General features: G+C 36.0%; 1 protein-coding gene across 1 annotated transcript in view; it reads right to left on the bottom strand.

The window, feature by feature from the left end:
- Positions 1-24,966, bottom strand: part of LOC126823325 (rho GTPase-activating protein 39) — a 119,165-nt gene that overhangs the window by 91,529 nt on the left and 2,670 nt on the right. Inside the window, exon 2 of the mRNA XM_050552090.2 lies at positions 11,378-11,479. Within this exon, the coding sequence (XP_050408047.1) occupies positions 11,378-11,479 (102 nt within the window). The remainder of the gene's footprint in view (positions 1-11,377; positions 11,480-24,966) is intronic.

The following is a 24,966-nucleotide window of genomic DNA, read 5'->3' as shown; positions in this document are numbered from 1 at the left end:
CACAAAACATGTATCATAACATACCAGTGTGATAGACAAATAACAAATAAACACCACTAACTCTATTCAAACCATTTTATATTCAAGTATCATCAGGAATCAGGAGTATGAAAACACAGAGAGAGAGGGCATCCTCAATGTCTTAGTTTGTATTCTTATAACTATTCTTATAACCAAAATTGGTTAAATTTTATTTCAATAATTCACTTGCACGTAGGGATCTTTAGCAGTGGGAGGAAACAGGAGGACCCGGAGAAAACCCATTAGGTTAGACAGGCGACCCTACAACCTGGGAATCGAAACCACGCCAGTTGACTCAATGACAGACCTTATGATACAACACGCACGCGCTAACCATTCGGACATCCAATCCCGCAAAATTGAAAGCGATATATTGTTATAGAGAAAGAAATGGCTCAGTGAGTACGGTGTTGGTTGAGTAAGTTTCCAGGAATTTTTCAACTTGGTTTTAAGTTGTTGCAGGATGGAGGGCCTGGCAAGGACAAGGTCTAGTTATTCAGATGGCACAAAAAACCCAGGTCTGTGTACAAACTGACATGTACGTATATGTAAATGAGCCATTGACAGTTGGAATTCAATATAAGAGTAGGCAGTAGCGCTGCTGTCTGAGCAAAATTTCCCTCATAGCATGTCTTCATTAGCCCAGTCTGAGCAGAACAGTAGGACTTTAAACCCCATTTCATTTCATTTTTTATATTTTACATAATCTCACACATATATATATATACCAGCCACAGCTTTAAAATAAAACGCCATTTTCATGAATATTTACAATTTAACAACTTATAATATAAACTAAGTCTATATATCATTAAATCGAGCCATTAACTTTTGTACAAACAAGCTATAATTTGTAGGTTGAAGAAACGTTCTGTCATAAACAATCAGACAAAATTATCATAAAAATACAATAAAGGCCAGATGTTGGATGATTCTTAACTTTGATGTAGAGAAGGTAGGGAAGCAAACAGTCAAGATCTTTTTACGTAAATATTTAGATAATAAAAAGGTGGATCTTGTGAAGTGTTTGTTATTGTAAGGTGAGATGATGAAAATAGGGAAGATGCTGACTGGGAGGGGTTAATCATCCAATGAAAACAAGAAAGGAGTTACAAATTAGTTTAGTAAGTTACCATTAAGAGGGAGGTAAACATTGTTATATTATCTGTGATAATTTATTACATCACCTTCACAAACGTGGGAATCGACCTTCAGTCAATCATCCATGATCCTATATGGTAAATGGATTCAGTCATACATGTACAGATATTTTATTTTTAAAAAGAGGAAATTAAAATTCAATGATCTTTAAGAGAGAGAAAGAAAGAGAGAGAGAGAGGTACACTCAACACAGATCTGGCCCTCCATAAAACGCTTTGAACTTGAATGTCATTCAAGAGACTCTAGGCCATTTCGGGACTAACATATGGTTCAATTTTATTTTAATAATTCGCTTGCTCGTAGGGGTCTTTAGCTGTGGGAGGAAACCGGAGAACCTGGAGAAAACCCAAGAGGTTGGACAGACCAACTTCTTGTCACGTACCAGCGGGGAAATCGAAACCTCGCCTCTTGACTCAATGACAGACCGATGATGTAACGCTCACACGCTAAACCATTCGGCCACCCAACCGCCCATATGATAAAAGATGGATTTCTAAAAGAGATACCAGTCAATGCACATGGGAGAGGGGTTTATATAGGCCTTGCCTGTTCCCCCAATCCCCTCAGTTTCTGAATAAATATTGTTTAAAAAAAAAAAATGCATATTATCTGAACAATTTAATACTTGATGGGTTTTTAACAATAAGAGAAAATTTGTCCAAAACTCTGTGCTATAAACAATATGTACAAACCAGTAATTGTTTTCCATATAAATCAACAAAATGGGGTTTAAATACAATAGGGTGGTCACGGTGGCTAAGTGGGTAAGACGCTGGCTCACTAGCCTGTAGGTCGGGTGTTCGATCCCTGCATTGGCCGAGAAAGTTCATCCAGAGTGGTTCCCTGTCAGTGATGCAGGACGGAGGGCCTGACAAGGTCAGCTGTCTAGTCGTTCGGATGGGACGAAAAACCAAGGTCCCGTGTACACATTGGCGTGCAAGTAAAAGATCCCTTGGCAGTTGGAATTTGATATACGAGTAGGCCGTAGTGCCACTGTCCGGGCAAAATTTCCCTCATAGCACACTGTATGGCGTATGCCCATCTTCATTAGCCCAGTTCGGAGCAGAACAATAGGACGTTAAACCCCATTTCATTTCATTTAAATACAATAGAGTATAAACAAATGAATTTTCAATTATTTATTAAAAACATAATAGCTACATCGAACATATAGGCTATGAAAGAATACTACATGTACGTAGTTTTGAAGCTGGTACATTAAAGGTCACCGGAAAAGGTTCTTAAATTTTTTAAATAATGCAAGTAATTATGTCAACATATCCTTTCCATAAGTATAACACGAACCCGAATGTCAATATTACCTGCAACAGGTAAATTTCAACGGTAGTAATTTCCGCCATTCTCCGTGGGTAGTCGTAACTTTCCGTAAATTTGACGTCATTTTAGTCCTTCTGCTCACATTCTAGTCTATATTTCTATGTGCAGAAGGACTAAAATGACGTCACGGATTGCTTATTGACGGAAAGTTCCGACTACCGACGGAGAACGGCGGAAATTACTAATGTTGAAATTTACCTGTTGCAGGTATTATTGACGTTCGGGCTCGGGTTATACTTATGGAAAGGATATGTTGACATAATTACTTGCATTATTTAAAAAAAAAATTGATGCTTTTCCGGTGACCTTTAAAGTATCACCTAAATATTCTTTTACTCCATTTCTTTTAGAAAAAAAAAAGATGGCTTGTCAAAAACATACAATAAATGAGCTGTTGATCCAGTACAGATTCAAAAATAGCATGATTAGCTTACGAACAGAAACAGGTTTTTAATTAACTTATTTAGACCGAGGATTCTGTGTCCATTCTTTCACCAAATGCAATACAAGTAGTTTTGTATAACCAGTCCCATCCGGGTTATCTATTTAACTGGAGATTATCAAAAGTCTTGTTGATGAAGACTATCTTTTGATGTCTGCTTGTTTGATTTCACTGACTGTTTCTCGATGAGTTGATGATGATCTATGGTAATTAACTTCGCAACATAAAAAACTTTAACTCCACAAAGATATTTACAGATATAATAATTGGACAAAATTTACGCCTACCTATTTTCAAATAGAAAATTTGATAAAGGCTATAATACATGTTATAAAGTTATATGAGTAAATATTTGATAAAGGCTAATACATGTTATAAAGTTATATGAGTAAATATTCAGACAGGTCGACAAAAATAAAAAAATAAAAAATTTCCACAGAAAATTCAATCTGATTAAAATACCCGTCCAGTTAATACAACGGACAATCTCACCTCGGTCCACAAAATAGAGACACATACCAGTCGCCTCCTACTTCCGTTTTCCAAGGCATAGTCCAAACCTCAAGAAACTCATAGAAATAAACCATTTGGTACTAATTCGTACCTATATAGTATTAAACCCCTACACAGCATTTAACGTTTTAAAACATAACTATTTAATGGAACAATGACAAATCTAAACTTGGGCACTCCAACCATTTTTATTTTTATTTTAAAATACAGATCTCTATTTCATTTTGTTTTTTTTTATACTTTCGATGGCCTACACTGCATGAAGATAAGACCAGTTGTACTGGGAGGTCATATCAGGGGGCATACAGGTGGTTTTTGACCCTATGACATCAGACATTGATGATTAATCAATTAGCGCGCATAGCACGTCAAGAACTCGCCATTTTGTTGGCTAATTCCTCACATAAACTGAACTAGAACGCCTGTTACATGTATATACCTAACAACTCTTCCAGATCTAGTGCTGTGAAGAGAAGTAAAACAAAATTTTGAACTATAAAAAAAGAAACGAAAAAAGATCTGTGTTTTAATCAGAAAATTAAATCATTAAATGAACAAACTGTTCTGAAGCTTGTACATTAAATTATAAGCTAAAATTTTACTCCGTTTCTTTAAGAGAGAAAAAATTGATGGCTTGTGAAAACCTTCAATAAATGAGCTGATTATGGTCTTGTTTTGTTAATAAATGTCTAATTAATAGTTTATATAACATTTCAGGCCTAAAGAAAGACCTGCAATAGGCAGATTTAGCTCTAGCATAATGTCTGTTAAAGTTAAGTTCTATCATTTGTGAATACTTTATATTTGTAGCAAACATACAACAAAACAAAACACAGTACTGTATACCATGGTCATCCAGTGGGTAAAAATTTCCTTTAAAAAAAATATCAGAGGAAGGCCCTGGTGATTACAAATTCTTAATCCAACATTGCTGCAAGTCATGGATTACTAAATACTAAAAAGAAAATAATACAAACTTGTCCAAAATTTTTTATGTGGAACAATGTGGAGAATCTAATTATTGATAAAATATGAATATGTTGATATATTGATGTCTATAATTGACCATTATAACCATGAGTTATTGACTGATATATCCCTTTATCTACTGGGTATTATTATATGTATATACCCAAACCAGCTGTTGTCTATTCTCTATAACACATGTTGATATATCATGGTATTGAGAGTGGGTAAGTGGCCGTGATATATCAGTCTCAATGTGAATTATATACATAACCCATGGTATATGGTAAAACCTACTTAAGTGGACACCATTCAATATCCTCAAGGGAGAGAGAGAAAAATGGGATTTAACATCCACCACACAACCCAGGTCATTTCGGGATTAGCATATATTTCAATTTTACACATAGGAGTATTTAAAAATGGGAGGAAACAAGAGGACCCAGAGGAAACCCACAAGATTGGGCAGGCCACCTTACTTCTTATCAAGTACATGTACGAGCTTGGGATCGAAACCATGTCATCTGACTCAATGACAGACCTTATAATCTAAAGTGTGTGACCACTGGCTAAGATATCTACCAGTCAGCAAGCCTGTAAATAAGGCACATGTCACAGACAATGTCAGGCCAGGTTTTTGGTTATGTAATGAACGGTTCCTTTGATGCCTGTCATTTCGTCTGGCACAATTCCTTTGTCTGGCACATATTTGTCTATTTCTGGTTCCTGTCATTTTGTTAGAAACAACTAAAATCGTTATTTCAGGCCTGTCTGACAGTATTAAATCTACATTACACAAATTTCATTACAGATGAATTTCTTATAATTTTAAAATGAAAGTCTTTCAACCTTGAGCAAACAAAAACTCTCTCCTTTAAAATAGAGGCTTGTTTTAAATTTACTAGTATTATAATTGTTTAGAAAGGGTTGTGTTTTATTTAAGGGTGTTGAATTAGAAGATGACCTACTTTCGCTTTCTACCCTAATGATATTGTATGTATTTTAAATTAAATTTTGTTCCGAGGTTTTGTAAGTTCTATTAACTTTGGGTTGGTGCAAAAAAAATAGAAAGAAATCGGGTTTAGTATCTTACTTTTATATATCCAACGCGCTAATGAAGACAGCCATAGACCATGCAGTGAACTATATATGAGAGACATTTTACCAGGATAGTGACGATACAGCCATGTTCTTTTACGTGGACACCATCGTGTACGTCCTGCACCACCAACAATGCGATACATGTGCTACAAATCTAGGAAATCTTCCCAGCCAGCAATGGAACCATGGTTCCGTGTTCGATCTCGGTGTTAGCCGAGAACAGAGGACCTGACAAGAGACAACATAATAGTTGTCTGGATAGGATGAAAAATTGAGGTCCCATGTACACATTGCTGTGCGCGTAAAAGATCCCTTGGTAGTTGTAATTTGATATAAGAGTAAGTTGTAGTGCCACTGTCTGGGCAAAATTTCTCTCACAGCAGAAGGTATGGCTTATGCCGACGAGGAGGAGAACAGTAGGACATTAAACCCCAATTCATTTATTTCAAGTTCTATTCAATAACTCAATGACTGGTTGCACATTTATAATACCAGCATTAAGTGCATCATTTTCTATTTAATATGTCATCCGTTTTATGTTGGTGAATCAATATTTCGCAACTAGATTCGATCTCATTAATTCTTTTGATGTTGTATTGGATTATTGTGGATGGAGAATAAATCGATGTCTTCATCTTGTACCCAGATATAACTAACCCTTACATCCATTGTAGACCACCACGATCATATAACTCTTTACATCATGTAAAATATCATCTATGCTTTAAAGGGAGCCACAGTGGCTCATCAACCTGGAGGTCCGAAGAAGGTTCAACAGGAATTTTCCGGCATTGTGGATGGCGAATTAATCAATGTCTTCATTTTGTACCCAGATATAACTAACCCTTACATCTATTGTAGACCACCATGATCATATAACTCTTTACATCTTGTAAAATATCATCTATACTTTAAAGGGAGCCACAGTGTTCGTTAACCTGGGGGGGCCCAAGAAAGTTCATCAGGAATTTTCTGGTATGGTTTACCCTTGGCAGTGATGTAGAAAGAGGGTCTGGGAAGGGACAATATGGTCATTCGGATCTTGTAAAATACATCTTGTAAAATATCATTTTAAAGTGAGCCACAGTGGCTAGTTAACCTGGAGTTCCCAAGAAAGTTCATTGGGAATTTTCTGGCATGGTTTACCCTTGTCAGTGATGTAGGGCAGATGGTCTGACAAGTGACAATGTACAGTTGTTTGAATGATACAAAAAAAGTTTAGTGTACGTTGTGTGCCTGTCTTCATTAACTCAGTTGGAGCAGAACAATAAGACAATTCTTTCCATTTCTATACATTAAAGTGGTTATAAATCTATACCAAACAGAATAATATCTAGACAGTATAATCAGTCTTTCATCATACTTATAGTTGAATACTGAACAGAAATGCACCACTTTTGGACTGACTTTCTTTGCAAAAGATTTAAAATCCTTCAATTGAATATGAGCGACATTAAGCTTGCCCATTCACTAATTAAGTTACATGTACGAAACAGATGAACCAAGTTTAAATCTTTTAACTTTACATTTGTATTTTACTTTGGCTAGCATAATATTAATAATAACTTCATAATATCCAATATATCACACAGTCCTATAATAACTCTATAATATTCAATATATCACACAGTCCTATAATAACTATACTATTCAATATATCACACAGTCCTATAATCACAATCATATTCAATATGTCAAACTGTCCTTTAATAAATTTATATTATTCAATATACGATACATGTATCACATACTATTCAATATATTTACGATCTATTTACCCCCAAGGCCAAACAACTTCATATATATTTATGAAGAAAACATGTGTTCTACCATACAGTATATACATCTGTACAGTCAATTGATGGAAATAATTTCATTTCTACCAATATTCTGCAGCATAATGAATAGAATTGCTAATCTTGCATTTACATATAGCTAGATGAGATTATAATTTGACCCTATAATCAATAAATGAATTCAAATCAATATATTTTTCTTGTCCGTTTATTTATTTTTAAATTTAAGTGAGCTGCAATGATTAATATTTAACTAAATATGTCCTATAGAAAGCAATTCCATTTGTTATAAATGGCAGTAAATAACTAATGAATATTTTAATCTATTCAAATGGCTTTCATTGAATTCCAATATTCAAATATATGTTTGAGCGGGACCTATTTTACGGTTACACTTTTATAACCAAAATATAACAGAATTAACATATTTACATTTGTATATTTGCACCTGTGTCACCTGCACTTGATGTTTCTCTATGTCATTTTCGTACTTTGGGTGGTGCTGCATATGTCAACAATACAAAACTTTTGAAACAATCAAAAGTGGTCGATGATCATAACAGTAGCTAAGTTTCCCCATACAATCATCCCAGATTCACAAGGCAAATAGCATTTTTTCAAAGAGGTTGGAAACCCAGGATATAGAATATTGTCAAGGGTGTACAGTAGTGAAAACTTAAAAATATTGCACGGCTTTATATATACACTTTAAAATATTGTCAAGCATGCATTTGTACATTTTAAAATATTGTCAAGCATGTTGGGAACCCAGGGCTTAAAATATTGTCAAAAGTGTACAGTAGTGAAAACTTAAAAATATTGTCAGACTGTATGTATTCACTTTAAAATATTGTCAAGCATGCATTTGTACACTTTAAAATATTGTCAACTATAATGTATGTGTACACTTTAAAATATTGTCAATTATAATGTATTTGTACACTTTAAAATATTGTCAATTATGTATGTGTACACTTTAAAATATTGTCAAGCATGTAGTTGTACACTTTACAATATTGTCAAGCATGCATTTGTGCACTTTAAAATATTGTCAAGCATGCATTTGTAGTTGTACACCTTAAAATATTGTCAAGCATGTATGTGTACACTTTAAAATATTGTCAAGTTTGTATGTGTACACTTTAAAATACATGTATTATGAAGATACATAATGCACTCAGCAGCATAAACTAATGTGCTGAATGGATTCTTTTTTCTTCTGAGCAGATCATGTGTAAAATTTATATGAAACATGTGTATAGTAGTTGATGTGAATACCTGGTTGTACAGGTACAATACAGATATATATACTTCAACATACAATTACCTGTTCAGGTAAAAAATTATAGTTATTTAGGTGTGAAGTAGGCTATAAATTATACAGGTAAATATATCTATCACATTATCTTTCATACCTGTATTTCAACATTTAATTAGCAGTATTCTTACTTACAGTATCAGTGTATGCAGACCATGCTCATGTATTAATAAAATTACAGATTTGTTACTGAAGTTCGTAAATTGTATTTTTTGGTGCACTTTTTAATAAAGGTTTATAATCTGTTAATAAATTTTGTATGTATTTGTTAATAAATATTGTTTGTACATGTATTTGTTAATAAATTTTGTATGTATTTGTTAATAGAGTTTGTAGAGTCTGTGTATTTGATGATAATACATGTATCTGTGTACATTTGTAAATAAAGTTTGTGTGCATAATTGTGTGTATATAAAAGTTTGTGTAATAATAAAGTGTATGTGAAATAATAAAGTTTGTCTGTACATGTATTAATTATTTGAGTCTGTGTATTTGATGATAACATTTGTATAGATTGTGTGCAATAATACTGAATTTGTGTAAAAATAAAGTTAGTGTGTAACAAGTTTATGTGCATTTGGTGGTGAAATATGTGTATTTGTCTTAATAAACCATGTGTATTTTTCTTAATAAATCATGTGTATTTTCCTTAATAAAATTATGTATAATTTTCTGAATAAAATTATGTCTGTTTTTCTTTATAAGCTACAAGTACATTTTTTTTTTAAAAAGTAGATGTACATGTATGTGTATATTTTGTTATAAAGTCTGTGTGTAATTGTTAAAGGGACAATAACACTCTTGCTGGCTTGACAGCTCCAGAAAATAAAAAATAGCCTAATTCTAAGTGCTAGATGTGTTAGTGTCCTACCTGTTGTGTAAATTATCCATTAAATCCTATTTTACTTGTCCAGAGGGTTCAAAAATATTTTTAAATCCAAGTAACATTTGAAAAGCTTTACGTCAGGCTTTTCAAATCATTTAGTTGAATTTTTCCAATTTTTTAAATTAGGTGTGTTAAGATGAAATTTGTATCATCAATTAATTGGAATATTGTATAATAGTACAATCTGTTGACCAGAATAAAGATTGGAACATATACTATTCAAAAAAAGTAGGGGATATTTGATTTTGGGGGCATAATACTAAAATATGCAAATGACTACGAAAAAAGTCACTATAGAACCTAACAGAAGAAACATTTCCAGTCACATGTGACGCCCAAACGCACCAATAGCTACCGCATGGAATGCATGTGATGCTTGGGATCATCATGGGGGTCCAACCCAAGATTTGCACGACTCTGACTTTGAATGTTACAGTCATTGTGGCATTGAATTCCAGGGTGGAAACATCAGTTTAATTGTTTTAGTGACCAGAAAACAAATTTTGATATGCGTCGGCTTACCCAAAATGAAAGGTTACGTGCCCTTGGCATGCTACAGATCGGCACAACACAGGCGGTTGTGGCGCGGACGATGAATGTTTCTCAGTCTGTCATAAGCAGGCTATGGTCCAGATACCGTGATACACAATCTGTACAGGACAGACCACGCTCAGGTTGACCAAGGGCGACAACTCAAGCCCAGGATCGATTTATCCGTACCTTGGCCTTGAGAAATCGTGTCATCACAGCAAATCAGATCAGCGCTCGTCTTCAAACAGACACTGGTGTGAGAGTGAGTGGCCAGACGATTCGGAATCGACTGCATAGGGGTCACCTTCGCGCCCGACGTCCTCGCGTGATCCCTTGTTTGAGAGATCATCACATTCAGGCAAGACGTCGTTGGTGTAGGGATCGTCAACAGTGGGATAATCGACGCTGGAGCAATGTGATGTTTTCAGATGAGTCAAGGTTCACTGTTGATTTTTTGGACAGACGTAGGAGGGTGTGGCGTCGTCGAAACGAGCGCTTCCAAGACGTTAACGTCATCAGACATGATCGAATTGGGGGTGGTTCTGTTATGGTGTGGGGAGGCATCACTGTTGCTGGAAGAACGGCTTTACATGTTGTTGCAGGGCGTGTTACAGGCCAGTACTACCGGGACAACATCTTGGCAGTCCATGTTGTGCCGTTCGCACGACGTCATGGCCGCCGTTTCATCTTCCAGGATGACAACGCAAGATGTCACAGGGCCAGGATCGTTACAGGTTACCTCCAACAACAGAACATCACCACATTACCTTGGCCAGCACTGAGTCCCGACCTCTTCCCCATCGAGCATGTCTGGGACATGCTTGGACAGAGGTTACGTCAACGTCAACAACGTCCTGCCAATGTCCAAGAACTTGCTGCTGCGTTGCAACAGGAATGGGACAATCTGGACCAAAATGACCTTAGACGTCTCATTAGGAGTATGCCACGTCGGATCAATGCTTGTTTGGCAAACAGAGGAGGATTTCCCCATTACTGACTTGGTTGTGATGCTGTGGTAACTTTGCTGTTTGACCCCGGGTATCATTTTACCCTTATAATGGTCAGTCTGTGCCTTACTTAGTCTAACGATCATTTGGAATAAATCGATGAATGTGAACTTCATTTCATTTTGTCATTTGTTTCTTCGTCAGTTTCATTAGGTGACTTTAATAACACTTAAAAATCAAATATCCCCTACTTTTTTTGAATAGTATATTATTCAGTTACAACATGAGTGGTATTCAGCCTTTAATAAAAGTTTGTGTATTTTTTTTATGTATAGATATATATAAAGTCGTACTTACATTTTGACGCCAGGTGGGGGATCCCAGACACATTCACCCGTAGTCAGGTTGGCGTACATGTGTTCCTGGGTCTGGGGTTCTATAATCTCAACCCACTCCCACCTGAAATAAACAAATAATAAAATCATAAATGACAACATTTTAATCATGGAGAGAGAGAGAGAGAAAGAGAGAGACAGACAGACTAATTTCGGGACTAATATATGGTTTAATTTTATTTCAATAATTCGCTTGCGCATAGGGGTCTTTAGATGTGGGAGGAAACCAGAGGATCCAGGGAAAACTCACGAGGTTGGACAGGTGACAAAACTCCTTGTCACGTACAACCAGGGAATTGAAACCACGCCAGTTGACTCAATGACAAACCTTATGATACAGTGTGCACATGCTAACCATTCGGCCATTCCCCCCCCCCCTACCCTGCCCCCAACATGTAAATCAGGCCTGGATATTGTGATTTTAGTTTTACTTGAGAAACTGTCAGGCAGTAATGATCTAGTTCTTGACATTTTTAACTTTGTGCAGGACCTGTATTAAAAACATCACTTAAACAGATGGAAAGATAGGTTGCCAGGCAATGAAATATAAGCCCACAGTAGCTACATGTACATGTAAGTCATCCAAGCAGTCCAGAAGGGTTGTCACATGTTTTTTCTTTTGTTGTAAATGAAACCATTTACAAGACACTAACTAGAGCATCCATAAGATTTTTCAAAGTGATCAGGTAGACGACAACATGTACCATAACTCTGGCAGTAATTATCTGAAATCAATAGGCTTCTTTGTCTATTGACCTTGAACATTGTATATAAATTTAAAGTCAATCGGGTATTAACTTTAATGTGAAAGGACGGACTGACAGAGAGATTGGGGTGACAAAAATATAAAAATATGTAACGAATGATGCAGTGTCAAGAACTCTGAAGACAAAAACAGCATGGTTTTTTTTTATATACATGTACTTCATCTCAGCAAACCACATCCACATGTCTAAACTTGGTTGGTGTGACGTTAACACTGTTCTTCTGGCTTGATAATCACGACTTTATATGAGGCTGGATATTCTAAGCTTAGAATAACTAGGAGGGTAGGAATATTACACCAATGGTCCTAAATATTTTGTGGGGGATAATAGGATCTGTTCACAAACTTTCACACATGCAATACAAAGGAATGAGTTTAACACCACCTCAACACAATACCTTGGTCAGTCTGAGACTAACACAGGCTATGGTAATTTTCATTTCAATGTTACCTGTGTAATGCTAAAGGGGTAACAATTGGAAGGTTTTCTCTGCCCGCACTAAGATTCCAAGCTGGTCTACTACTCATTAGTGCTGGGTATTGCCACTGCAACCACGATACATTGTGTGTAATGCTTCTCAGGTGCTATGATACAATTCATATCAGGATTCATAACCAAGTCAATATTTACCAAGAAAATAACAGGATAAATGATTAATTGATATTTTTAGCCCTGTTGATATCGTAGAAATAAAACTGTTTTATATCACGATATTGATGTGGATCAAAATAAGGACCAAAACAAATTAAGATTGTCGGCAGACCAATATCAGGCCACTTCCGCTGTCCTGCAGGCGTCGAAAAGTGTTTGGGTGTAATATGACACATGTTGGGGTACCTACACTATACATGTATGGATAATGTGTGACGTGGATTTTAAGAGTGACAGGTTACTGAAGCGACAAAAAAAATCAAAGAAATGAATCTTAAATAAGCCACTGTTTATGCGAATCGTGAAAAGCTGAATTGTGATACATTGATTCAGCTGTATATCGTGTCAGTATTACCATTCAACAACTGCGACCCCACCACCTATACAGGTAATATGAGTGGTGGACACATTTACACACATTTTTAGTAGCAATTTAATCTTATAATGTTCAATGTACAATCAATCAGCCGTTGAATGCATTCTTTATATATCTGATTTCAACTTATGATTACATCGAGTTGTATTACATAGTCAGACCGATCAATGTGCAATTATATTCAAGTGCCATTTAACTGGCAACTTGAGTGGATTTGCTAATACATGTATACTATTACATGTTGCATATGACAGGCAGATCCGTGGGAGGGAACTAGTGGGGGGGCCAGAAATATAAGCGCTCTTTTTTTATCTACACTTGTAACAACTGACAGTATTCTTAAAAATTAATCGTGATGAGTACCTTCTGTCTCATCGTCAATATGAAATCCAGTGTATTAATTGAACTTGATGTCACTGTGCCTCAGTGATAACAGCAATGGCATATACTAACAAGTGTCTGGATAGTCTCTGGATTTTCCAGCCTTGTTTCCCCTTTTCAGTGGTGAAGGATGGACTACTGGTAGGGTGACCCACCATAAATAAATATCTCCATATATCTCGACAATTACGCCACAATATTTATATATATGCCAAGCCTCAAATCAGTTTCACACAATTATAGTCACTAAATAAACGATCATGTTGTACTTAATAAGCTATGACCATTAATCATGTATAAATAATAGACTGAAAACTGGTTCCAAGAGTCGTCCATAACATCCAGACACTTTTGAGTAAAAGATAGGTTATGTGCCCTTGTTTTGAAATTAGTCTCGCTTAACCAGTCTATCGACCATTCTACGTCTGATTGACAGGTCGGGATAATCAAGACTACTTTTTTACGAAACATAACAGAAAGCTAGAACAAGAAATTGAATTTAGAAATAAGCACGTTAGGTAGCTCAACAATCGTTTTAAGAAGCTTGTAAAAGTAAAATGAAACTACTGCTAGTATCATGTTCCTGTCTAACCCGAGTGATTCAGAGATATTATTTGTACTAAACCAAAAGATGCCACTCTTAACGGTACAGTTAATGATAAAGCGATTTAAAAAATGAAACGAACGTAATTTCTAAATCTGCTGTAATAATCAAGAAGCTTAATTTTACTGCTATTCAAAATCGTCAACAATAATTTTTTTACGGCTGTAATAGTTGATAGATTTGTAGAGAATTGCACGTGCCATGGCTATTTATAGTATCATACTGTCAGAAAGTTGGTCTCGGCACGGCGAATGTGCACGCTTCAGTGGTAGTCTCGAACTATCAGCGGTGGACTGTATTTCTGTGAGTACATGGGTCACCCTACTACTGGCAAGGACCAGAACCTAGTCGGAAAGATCTCTGTAGCACCATTGTCAGGTTCAAATTCAACTACACTGTGTACATGTACATGTTTTCTTTAGCATAATTGGTGCCGATAATTAAAACTGAACGATTTTGTGAATGTTACCGCTTTTCTCCAATGATCAATATCCTATTTTAAAAATCTGTCAAAAAGAAGGACCAATCTGTGAGTTTTTTTGTTATAGAAAAGGGGTTAATCTGCTTGGTTCAACCTTCCAATGTACATTTCTTTTATCTTTGGCTGGCGTACAATCTTTGTCATGAAACTCAGGTTTTAAGATTGGGTCTACTTCTGTTTTTAAAATAACGAGTTACATTAAATACACAACTTAAATACTCGGACACAGGCGATCCCTTGACAAATTGTCAAGGTTTTTATAATTACTACTCAACTTTATTATTAGAAACTAACACTGTAGACAAACTGTTCTACTTTCATTTTATTTCCACAGATGCTCTGGCTTCTTCCAACTACTAAAGACCCCTACATACAAGCAATTTATTGAAACAAAATTGAACCATGACCATTGCCCCCCCCCCCCAAATTTATTTTCGGGCAAAGAAAAATTTGACGACCTTTTTTTTCTATTAACGTTTCGAGAAAAAATATAACTAACTTATTTCTATGAGATCCACACTGCCCGAAAAGTATTTTCTTGTCTTTTTCTTGTCCACTGCATGCCCGAAAATATGCCCGAAGCTCTCTTATGATAGGTATGCCCGAAAAAACGGTATTGATTTCGGGCAATTTTCTCTTAATGCCCCCCCTGAATTACTTTGAGCTCCTACGCCTATGACCATGACCTCAATTGATGTCAAGTGGATGTTAAACTCTCTCTCTCTCTCTCATATTATACTTTATAGACTTGAGGTCAATTATTGAACCTTGACTGTGCGAACAATTTTACAGAGAATTTTAAGTTAAGACAATTATAGGTAAACAAAACTTCTGGAAATATGATTATGGGATTATAGCTTGACTGGTTTCATGACCCAACATTTAGATAAAGGTTTTTGTCATCCATGACTGCTCTGGTGCCTGTCATTTTCCGTGATTTCCCTGGACTCTTTCTATAACCGTTTATTACATGTTTGAATAATAACTGACGTTTGTTCCATTTATCGTATTCACAAAGAACTTTTCTATTAGTGACAAAAGACACCCTACGACTTTAATTTTATGTCGCATTTGACAAAATTTGATGAAAATTAAAAAGGCATTAATTATATATAGCCTTATTATAGGGGCTGTCACCGCACCAAAGATGTTATAATGGCACAAGACAAGCAGTAGTTTCGCGGCCCATAACAATCAATGGTAGAATAAATGAATGAATGAATGAAATGGTGTTAAAAGGTCCTACTGTTCTACTCCGAACTGGGCTAACAAAGACAGGAAATTTTTCCTGGACAGTGGCAGTAGATGTACATTAGATGAAGAAGCCTATTGATTTTATCACTAAGCAAAATCTTATTGAGATTCTAGACACTAAAGTTCATATGAAGAGCAGACCTGTAACTAGCGGGGGATGGGGGCAGCTGCCCCGTTTGGACGCCGAACTGTGCACTTTCAATTAGACGCAATACGAAGCCAACGACCAACATGCCCATATCAGTTTTATGGGCGGCCCATAAAGCTGAGTGACATTGGTTGGGCTGCCCCCCTTGCCTTCCTGCTAGCTACGGGCCTTAAGAGAACTTATCACAATGTGAAGTTCTAAAGCTAAGTGCTATTTATATGATTGACTTGAAATTTGTACACAGTGTTCAATGTATATGAGATGAAGAAGCCTATTGATTTTATCACTTAGCAAAATGTTCTTGAGACAATAAAATTAGTATTAACTGAGCTTATCATACTGTGAAGTTCGAGAGTCAAGTACTATATTTATATAATAGTGTAAATATGTATTTCTTCTCTTATTAATAGTGTCACAGGTCATAGGTGAGCTACTGAGCACATATATCAAGATTAATATTGTTCTTAAAGTCAAGTCAAGTATCAACTGAACAAAGTCACCTTATGCTATGTGAAAGCAATATCAATATTCTTAGCAGCATTAAGACTTAGTGACGCCCACAAAATCAAATATATATTATTATATGTTATCATATATTGATTTTAAACATTTGGTGTGGGGAGGGTTGGGTGGTTAAACAATACATGTATAACGCGTAGGTTATTGAGTCATGTGACATGGCTTTAAAAAACTAAGGTCCCATGCCCATGTATACATGTACCATTATCAGCAGCATGTAAAAGATCTCCTGACTGGTAGGTTGTAGCACCACAGTCCTGGCCAAATTTCCCCTGATTTTATTTCCAGTAAAAAATAATTATCTAAAACTAAGTACAATGCTTGTTATGTATGAATACATGTATGTGTACAGTGTATTGATCTATGACATATCACTTCATTAATTATTAAAACCCAATTTACAAATAGAAACAGTTTACAAGCTGAGGCGAATTAATCCACCAATCTTAACAGATTTTTTTTTAAAACAGCTTCTGATGTAAACAAATGAAATGAAATGTTCTGCTCCGACTGGACTAATACGCCATACAGTGTGATATGAGGGAAATTTTTACCTAGGCACCGGCACTGTGGCCTACTCTTATTTCGAATTCCAACTGCCAAGGGATCTATTAGGTGCACACCAATGTATCACAGGACCTTATTTTTTTTATCCGATCCAAATGACGAGACAGCTGTCAGACCCTCTGTCCTGCACCACTGACCAGCTTTTTACCCACTTAGCCACCGTAGCTCCCCAAATGTAAAATAGGATCACAAACTCCATCCTTCTTGTTTAGGGAGGTAGGGAGATAGGGAGGCAGGGTCATCCTTCTTGTTTAGGGAGGTAGGGAGATAGGGAGGCAGGGTCATCCTTCTTGTTTATGGGGGAGTGAGAATCATCCACTTGACACTAATGGGACTAACATAGAGAGAGAGATAGAGAGATGAGGAGAGAATTTATGAAGTACAGGAGTTTTCAAAAGTTAGAGGAAACCTATGTGGATTTTAATCTAGATTGTGTATTGCATATCCTTCACTTATTTAACAGTAGTCAATTGTTCAAGCAAGGTTACTTTACTGTGTCATATATTAATATACCTCACACAACAAACATTACATAATTATAATCCACCTTGGTGTGGGAATTATTGAGGTCTACCATTCCGCCGTATACCATGAGAAATTTGTAATGAATTCTTATATGAACAGGCTACTGATATATTATTGTGTTCTGCATATACATATACTACGCTACTGCACGTATTTAACAGTAGTCAATTGTTCAAGCAAGGTTACTGTGTCATATAGTAATATACCTCACACACCAAACATTACATAATGATAATCCACTTTGATGTGGGAATTATTGAGGTATACCATTTCGTATACCATGGGAAATTTGTAATGAATTCTTTAATATACAGTATGAACAGGCTACTGATATATATTGTGTATTGCATAGTAGTATTTAACAGTAGTCAATTGTTCAAGCAAGGTTACTGTGTCATATATTAATATAACATAATGATAATCCACCTCGGTGTGGGAATTATTGATAATCCACCTCGGTGTGGGAATTATTGAGGTAAACCATTTCGTATACCACAGAAAACTTGAAATGAATTCTTATATAAACAGACTACTGACATATACCACATTATTAATCTATTCTACTGACCTGAATATGCCAGCTTTACTTTTCTTCAAAAAATCAATTCCTGACTAATACAATACAAATAGTTGTACTCTATACTCAACAGGTAACTATATATGATTATAACATGTTTCGTGTTAAACATGGTTCGTGTAGAAATGTTGGGGGATAAACTGCATTCCACTTTCCCCCAATAGAAATGTAACCACAAATAACAGTTAATAAACATAAATAAAAACAAATAATCACGGTCAAGGAATTGTACATTTTTTTAAAGATATTCTCAAAATGACCGTTCGTGTTCACGAGACGTTAAAAGTGTACGGTACATTTGTTTGGAAATATAAAGACCATGATTGTACAAATGTTAGCCGTGGTGGCTTTGGGATTAAGATGTTGGCTCACTACCATGGAGATCCAGTGTTCGATCCCTGTGTTGGTCAAGTATGTTCCAGCAGTGTGGTGTCCCATGTCAGTGGTGTCATTCGGATGGGACGAAAGCCAAGGTCCCTTGCACAAATTGGTGTGCACGCAAGAGATCCTTTGGCAAATAGAATTCGACTAGGCTGTAGAGCTGCCATCTGGTAAAAATTTCCCTCATACCACACTGCATGGCGTATGACAGTCTTCGTTAGCCCAGTCAGTGCAGCACAGTAGGATGTTAAACCACATTTCATTTCATAGAAAAAATAACACTGAGGCATGTCTGACAAAGCTTGACACTGACAGGTGGCTTTCATGTATTTACAGGAATACATTTGCATCAGTCCAAAAATGGTTCAATTCCATTCAGTATCTACAAAGATATGAAGAATTGAAATTCTGCAACATTTTGCATCCTTTACGTTCGAAATGAACAACTCAGCGCCACCTATAAATGATGTGCCTCTTGTTTAATCTGCTTGAATCCAAACCGGAAACTTGGTTTTGGTTTCATTCTTAAATCTTAAAAATAATCAATTTTAGGCTGGATTAAGCCATGAATAATTATCGTCTGTAACCATATTGATCATTGCCTTTAAAATTTATAAGTCTATGGAGGGGTTGTATGGATGGCCGAATGGTTAGCGTGTACACACTGTATCATAAGGTCTGTCATTGAATCAACTGGTATGGCTTTGATTCCCCAGTTGTACGTGACAAAGAGCTGGGTCACCTGTCCAACCTCGTGGGTTTTCTCCGGGTCCATCTGTTTCCTCCCACTGGTAAAGAACCCTGCCCATAAGCAAATTATTGAAATGAAATTGAACCATATGTTTGTCCCGAAACAACCTAGTTTTTGTCAAGTGGATGTTTTATCCCATTTCTCTTTCTTTAATTTTATAAAAGTTTTACAGCCTCAGGGTATGAACATGTATTAACTGTCGTTGGTGGTTACACATCACTTGTTGAGTTGCCCCTGGTAATGAAAGTGATACACTGTATAACTGATATAAATGTTTTTAGATACAATCAGCACAATACATTATCATAAATATATACTAAAATCATTAAATCGTCATAAATATATAACAATAAAACAATTACATACAAATTACTACTCATCACTGCCTAAAGATATTGTACTGATTATAATTAACATACATATAACTATTACGTCACACAGTCAGTGCTCGAGGGAATGTACCATTTTAATTTTAAAAGTGTTCCTCGTTGAGAGGGAGGTAGAAGCTATACATGTATGTATTACTTTTAGAGTTTTTTTATAATTAAGTAATGCCGTTATGCGACAATGCTGTAAAGTCACAATACTTCAAAGTTTATAAGCTAGCATTACCACAGGTGTAGCATAAAACATTGAATCAGTTAAACATACATTATGCAAGAGCAAAATCGGCCTATTGTAGGTCTTTCTTTAGGCCTGAAATGTTATAAAAACTATTAATTAGACATAAATTAACTTATCCAGACCATAATCAGCTCTCGATGTCAAGGTTTGCCTGCGATATTTGTTGGATTACAGTCCGATTTGCTGCAAAACTTTCCTTCGTGATTAACGATTAAATGGATAATCAAGACTATTAGTTTTGTCTTATCGACTTCAGTAATGATGATCGAGGCTAAGCGGAACTTTCATCCGCTTAGTTCTCGGTTCATAGTGGATCAATTTGACTGAAATTTTCAGCAAGTTGCCTTTACATTATGTAGTTTTTAACTATTATAGTGAGAACTGCCAACTCGTTATCTAATCTCCAATAATGTATCTTTAATGAATCTTCCTTAGTCATATTTCTAAGAGGGATGAAATTGTAAGTTGCATGATAAAAGTACTTAACAATTGCTCTAGTGCTGTCATTACCCATATTTCCAGGTAATGGTTTTATAAGCTTATTTGGACATGTAATCTTGGAAATAAGCCAAGTGTCAATGATTAATATCGGGCACCAATTCAACGATTCCTTTCATTTTGTCAGGTATTTTTAATACATGTACCTTTTCTCAGTTTTTGAAAAATGGACTAGTTCCAAACACTTGTTGTCCTTCTTGAGGCGACGCCCTTTAAAAAAGCCTAAGGATCCACCAGTTCGAGAAAGATTGGCATGCTTGTTCTTTGGACAACTGTGCATCAATTGCCAGACTTCAATCTTGGATATGACATCACAATTCCAAGATGGCTGTGATGACATCATAGTCTGTACCTGGTTCATATAGTATGCTCATGCATGTAATTGTATATCTTAAACAATTTGTAAAAAAAAAACAACGGTACCTGTACTGTAAGGCACAACTAATATTGTTATTTCCAAACAAGGTAAGTAGCCTTGAACAGTCTGCCCACCTGTTAATCAAGGTGAGGCTGTATAGATGTAGATGATAATAGATGAACAGACTGGTTAATCAAGAGGAAAGTGTATAGATGATAACAGATGGTTTAAATACAACAATAAGGTGAACAATTAACAGATCCAGGCCTGCATCTCGAACTGTACTGATTAGTGTCAATTCTATACACTATTTATATTACAAATATATGACCACATGTTTTATATAATCCTACATACTTTACTTATCATCTGCGATATCATTCTGTTGGGAAGAGGACATCATAACCCCATTTGTATATTTCTCTTAGATTATAACCTACTCCAAGATAATCAACATCAGTTCGGTAGAAGATCATCCACATTTCATATAAATAAATAACACTTGTGGTGAGAGAGAGAGAGAGAGAGAGAGAGACAGAGGGTTAACCTCCACTTAACACAAACTAGGTCAATCTGGGACTAACATATCCTACAATTTTATTTTGGGAGGAAATTTGCTTGCGCTTAGGTTTTTCTTTAGTATTGATAGGAAACTGGATGACCAAGAAAAGGCCCACAAGGTCAGTGATCATAAGACCAATTCCTACTAATATTATAATCTAATAATCAACACTTATATGCCATGATCATTCACACATTGATTAGTGCTGGCGCCATATATCGTCAAATCTTTTCGTGATTCGCGTGTTGAATTGTGAGATACTTAATCAATTTTTTACGATTTTTTTAAATGTTTTTTTGTCACATCAGTAACTAACCTGTCACTCTTAATTATCCATGTCACACATTACACAACATCTTTAAATTGTTTAGGTCATTATTTTAGGTTTTAAATGAAATGAAATGGGGTTTAACGTCCTACTGTTCTGCTCCGAACTGGGCTAATGATGACGGGCATACGCTATACAGTGTGCTATGAGGGAAAATTTGCCCGGCACTACGGCCTACTCTTATATCGAATTCCAACTGCCAAGGGATCTTTTACGTGCACGCCAATTTGTACACGGGACCTTGGTTTTTCGTCCCATCCGAACGACTAGACAGCTGTTCTTGTCAGGCCCTCCAACCTGCATCACTGACAAGGGGGAACCACGCTGGAAAATCTGGATGAACTTTCTCGGCCAATGCAGGGATCGAACACCCGACCTCCAGGCTAGCGAGCCAGCGTCTTACCCCAATGACCCCAATAAAAATAAAATTATTCATTTATCCTTTTGTTTTCTTGTTAAATATTGACCTGTTTATGAATCACGATACGAATCGTATTGTAGCACCTGAATCACAACACATATTGTATCACAACTTCTGTCGCAATACCCACCACTAACATTGATAAATATACTGAAAACAGAAATTATCAAAGTTGTTACTCATTATATTTAATATTTCCTAGTTGTTATTTCCATGTTACAATTTACTCAGATTGATTATATAATTAAGAAAACAAAACATCAAAGAACCTCAGGAGTTTGTTAAGCGTGTCTCCCATCTACCTGTATCCGGGAAAACCAATACATGTAAGTCAGTAATGGTTCTTCAATCTTTTAATCACTGCAACTAATATATATATCATGTATGTATGACAAACGATAATAATTCAAATACATACAATGTACATTTGTACATCTGAAAGCTACCTGGTCATAGTAGTTCCTGTTGAAATTGACAAGCAAAGAGTAGTCTTGTCATCTTCTTTGAGTGGCATTTAGCAACTGATACCTAATAAATTTAAATCAAAGTTTTGTTGGGGGTCCTCTCGATGCTATCAAGCAAACACTAACTGTGTTCTATATTGTGTTTATTTCACAGTCTAGTCATTCAGATGGGACAAAAAAACGTGGTGTATCGGCTTACATTGACCATAAAACAAATAAAACTGTAAAGTTGTATACATGTTCATTTTAAAATGACTGTGAGGAGAAGCTAAACCTCCATTTCATTCCTTTTTTCCACTTCAAAGTAATCAGAGACCTCGTCACCTGACCCCGCTTCCAGATTTAAAACATGATTAAAGGGACTTGATTAACTAGATCAGACTAACAGAGGATTGTTATACATGTTAATACATGTTTTAATTCATGTAGCCCAGTTTATTGTCATTCATCAAAGCCATTTTATCAGCTGATCTTTTACAAGATAAAACAAGATGAAACACTCAAATGAATTGTTCATAATTCATCATATAAAACAGTTTTAAGTCAAAAAAAACCCCAGGGAAACCTAAATTAAAATGAGAGAGAGAGAGAGAGAGAGAGAGAGAGAGAGAGATATGGGGTTTAACGCTCACTCAACACAAACTAGGTCATTTCAGGACTAACATATGGATCAATTTAATTTTTATAATTCGCTTGCGTATAGGGGTCTTTAGCAGTGGGAGGAAACCAGAGAACCTGAAGAAAACCCACCAGGTTGGACAGGCGACCCTACTCCTTGTTACCTACAACCGGGGAATCGAAACCACGCCAGCTGTACCCTAAATTAAAATGAACTTCCTATTCTCCTGCACAGTTTTGGCCAAAGAAGACAGAGAATCGTAGATTCAGTGCTGAAAGAAATTTTATATTACATTAGCTTAACATTCACTCACCCTATACTACTGACGTAGGTCATTTTGGGACTAACGAGTTTAATCCGCTATCAAAAGTGGGTCTTTAGCAAGGGGAGGATATTGTTGGACCCTGAGAAAACCCATGACAATACTCCTTGTCATTGTCATGTACAAGTGTGGAATTGAAGACAAGCCACTTGATTCAATGACAGACCTTATATGATACTTCTACCAGTTTGTTTCAAAGATTTTATTTTTATTACACATGTACCAGAAAATGGACATGTGCCCAAACTTTGGATTAAATAATATTCATTTCGATCAAGCACTTATATTACCTGGTAAGTTGTTTCAATCAGTGAAACTTGTAATGAATATTACATATTACTACTTATAATAAATGGCTTACTGCTCAAACCAGCCCAGCAGGTGGCTGCTAACAGATGGATGTTTACAAATTCACAAGACAGCATTTACACTTCACAGGCTTAAAAATAGATCAGAAACCAATGGATGCCAACCACAATGAAAAAAAGAGAACTTGGCTTTTGTCTAAACTTGTAAATATTTGACATCGAATTTGTACGTTTTTAGGGGAGTTTTCTTGTTGTTTTCGTAAACAAATATTCTAAAAATTATGCAGTTCTATATTCAAGTCAAGAACAATAATAAATAAAGTACTATAGAATATATCAGCTGGAGTTTACAATACAACGGTATTATCTACAACTCAAGGTTATCTTCATCTCTCTCTCATTTAACTATCAATTCTCTGATCTGAGCATCTAGCATCGGTACATGCAAGAACAGGTACTTTGTACATATTCATCTTCAATAGAAGAAGGCTTGATCTCGTACATCTTATTAAGCCCTGCATATTTCGTCCCATATTTCGATTGGCTACTGACCCAGCTCCCGTCAAAAGGCAAAACCTAGTAACTCACTTTTTTTTTTTATCAAAATTGAGTTAGGACCAAATTTGTATTTACTAGGGTATGTGCTTCCTGTTGTTGTCTTAGATATTCGAATCTTTTGATTTTGTAAGTAAATGAAATGAAATGAAATGGGGTTTAACGTCCTACTGTTCTGCTCCTATACTGGGCTAATGAAGACGGCATACGCCATACAGTGTGCTATGAGGGAAATTTTGCCCAGGCAGCGGCACTATCGCCCACTCTTATATCGAATTCCAACTGCCAGGGGATCTTTTACGTGCATTCCAATATATACACAGGACCTTGGTTTTTCGTCTCATCCGAAAGACTAGACAGCTGTCCTTGTCAGGCCCTCGGTCCTGCATCACTGACAAGGGGAAACCACGCGGAAAATCTGGATGAACTTTCTCGGCCAATGCAGGGATCGAACACACGACCTCCAGGCTAGCGAGCCAGCATCTTACCCACTTAGCCACGTGATCCCCC

Source organism: Patella vulgata, chromosome 6 (assembly GCF_932274485.2).
Source record: "Patella vulgata chromosome 6, xgPatVulg1.2, whole genome shotgun sequence".
Classification (NCBI taxonomy): domain Eukaryota; kingdom Metazoa; phylum Mollusca; class Gastropoda; family Patellidae; genus Patella; species Patella vulgata.
The sequence above is the reverse complement of the archived record's forward strand: the minus strand, read 5'-3'. Positions and strand labels throughout refer to the sequence as shown.